The following is a 2500-nucleotide window of genomic DNA, read 5'->3' as shown; positions in this document are numbered from 1 at the left end:
ATGACGAAGGTGATGCCGGGACAAAACTCATTGGAATCATTTTGATAAAGAAAACATGAATAGATTAACTCGTTTTTATTTTCCCTTATATTTTTCTACCACTGCCTTTGCTATGGCAATATTACACTCCGAAAATAATTTTTATTGAAGCTTGTGTTAGATAAGCACTGTCAACGCTTAACAGGAAGGAAGAGACATGACGCCTGTAAAGGAATAGTACAATTTTCTTTGGACAAAGATAACGCTGTTTGCGGACAAGAACTCAATTTTAACCCGAGAACGGCGAGGGAATGTGAGTAAAGAGGATTTTCTAAGGACTCAACTATGCATCGCTCAGATTGGAACTCAAACCCAGGAAAGGGCGATGGAAAATGGGGGCTTGTCATAGAATTGCTATCAATTCCTTGTCTTGTGAGTGAACAACGAATGTCTTAGATTCATAAATCATCTTTAAAACGTTTTAATCTAACGTTTCTGAGGTAATTTGAATTATATACGAGCTATCTTATATATATTATACATATACTACGGGTGAATTAGAAAGTTAATTTGATGTACCAAGCATGTGGTTTGCTTGAGGATTAAATGAAACACTATGAAGCTCATTGAGCATGGTTAGTCTGACCCTCGCTTTCAGATCGGAAGGTCCTGGGTACGAGTCTCGCTCGGCGTAAAGTTGAGTCCTTGGAGCAGGCACTTTACTCATATTCTCTCACTGTACACATGTGTAAAATGAGTACCTGGCCGTGAACAATGTTGCCTCTATCGGAAAAAATGTAATGTCGTCTAACGGGCGTCATGTCTTGTTCTACATGTTACATGTTGCTGTTGGTCAGGGATCCTTTAGAAAGCACTTTGAGCACGTTTAGTGGTTATTGCGCTATATAGGAATATCTCAATCTGTGAAAACACGATACAAAAATGTTCATATTTATAATTTTCCAACACGATCATTTCCTTCCCAAAGACCCGGCCATCGTACTCCAATTCAGCATCAATTCCGAGGTAGATGGCCTAAGGGAAATTGAAGTCACAGCTGGGGACCGTGTCGACTTTGTTTGTGAAGCTCACGGAATGCCCGCTCCAAGTGTGGCCATCAGGAATTCCCTGTCCGGGATTGAAGTGGAAGGCACGGTGACGACTTCGTCACTAGATCCGTACACGAAGATATTCAGAAAGACAAAACCAATCTCTTGTGCGGAGTCTGGCAAGTACGAATGCATCAGCAAAAATGGGTTCTCTGCCAAGCAGGAACTGAAAGTTGTCGTTAAATGTAAGTATAACATCATCTTGGTTTATTTAATGTTTATTCAGGTTTATTCAAGGTTTATTCAAGGATTATTTAATGTTTATTCAGGTTTATTCAAGGTTGATTTGAGGTTTATTTAAGGTTCATTCAGGTTTATTCAATATTTATTCAAGGTCGATTCATGTTTGTTCAAGGTTCATTCAGGTTTATTCAATATTTATTCAAGGTCGATTCATGTTTGTTCAAGGTCTATTCAGGTTTAGTCAAGTTTATTTAACATTTATTCAAGGTTTAGTCAGGTTTATCCAAGGCAGGAATATCCAAGGTTTATTTGAGCTTTATTTAATGTTTATTCAGATTTATTGAATATTTATTCAAAGTTTGTTAAAGGTTGATTTCTGGTTTATTCAAGTTTATTTAATATTTAGTAAATGTTTATTTTGAGGTTTATCCCGGTTTATTCAATGTTTATCAAATTCTATTCGAGGTTCATTGAAGGTTTATTGTATATCTATACGAGGTTTATTCAATATCTATTCAAGATTTATTCAATGTTTATCTAAGCTTTATTTAAGGTTTATGTCAGGTTTATTCAAGTTTATTCAATATTTATGAAAGGTTTATTTAAGATTTATTTCAGGTTTATTTAAGGTTTTTTAAACGTTTAATCACTATTTTTGAAAGGTTTTTTAAAGTTTTATTTCAGGTTTATGTAGCATGTATTCGGGTTTATTTAATATTATTCATGAAAGATTTATTCAAGGTTTACTTAAGATTTATTTAAAGTTAAGTGAAAATCTTTTCAAGGTTTATTCATTGTTACTTAAGATTTATTTAAAGTTTATTGAATATTTATTCAAGGTTTATTCAAGGCTAAGCTCGTCCTTCTCATTAAATGGCATCACGGATTGCATAAAACATCTTGTTGCCTTGGTGACATCTGGACAAATCTCAGTTTTGAAGTGTGACTAGGAAGCATCCATAAAAGAATAACTGGATAGAATTGTTATTAAAACCAATTCCATCGGCATCCGCATATACTTCTTTGAACGTCATTTGTTCTTGTTTTTTTTTTTTTTTTTTAAACTATGCTTATTATTTACATAGTTAATATATTGCAATTAATCCAATGTGTACATATTAGCAGGTCTCATCATCGAACACGATAATGGGCTTAATTTAACATTGATGTAATAGACCACATGATGCGATGGTTTGAGAGTATTTCGATTACAACAATTACAAGTTTTT

At 34.0% G+C, this 2500-nt stretch overlaps 1 protein-coding gene and 1 long non-coding RNA gene across 2 annotated transcripts in view; one reads left to right on the top strand and one right to left on the bottom strand.

The window, feature by feature from the left end:
- Nucleotides 1-2500, bottom strand: part of LOC144956444 (uncharacterized) — a 150384-nt gene that overhangs the window by 91355 nt on the left and 56529 nt on the right. The gene's annotated exons all lie outside the window — the stretch shown is intronic.
- The window catches only part of LOC144957096 (uncharacterized), a 17865-nt gene that overhangs the window by 1593 nt on the left and 13772 nt on the right, over nucleotides 1-2500 (top strand). Inside the window, exon 3 of the mRNA XM_078888059.1 lies at nucleotides 968-1273. Within this exon, the coding sequence (XP_078744185.1) occupies nucleotides 968-1273 (306 nt within the window). The remainder of the gene's footprint in view (nucleotides 1-967; nucleotides 1274-2500) is intronic.

This window comes from Berghia stephanieae, chromosome 11 (assembly GCF_034508935.2).
Source record: "Berghia stephanieae isolate SIO BIC M18660-M18661 chromosome 11, UCSD_Bste_1.3, whole genome shotgun sequence".
NCBI lineage: Eukaryota > Metazoa > Mollusca > Gastropoda > Nudibranchia > Aeolidiidae > Berghia > Berghia stephanieae.
The sequence above is the reverse complement of the archived record's forward strand: the minus strand, read 5'-3'. Positions and strand labels throughout refer to the sequence as shown.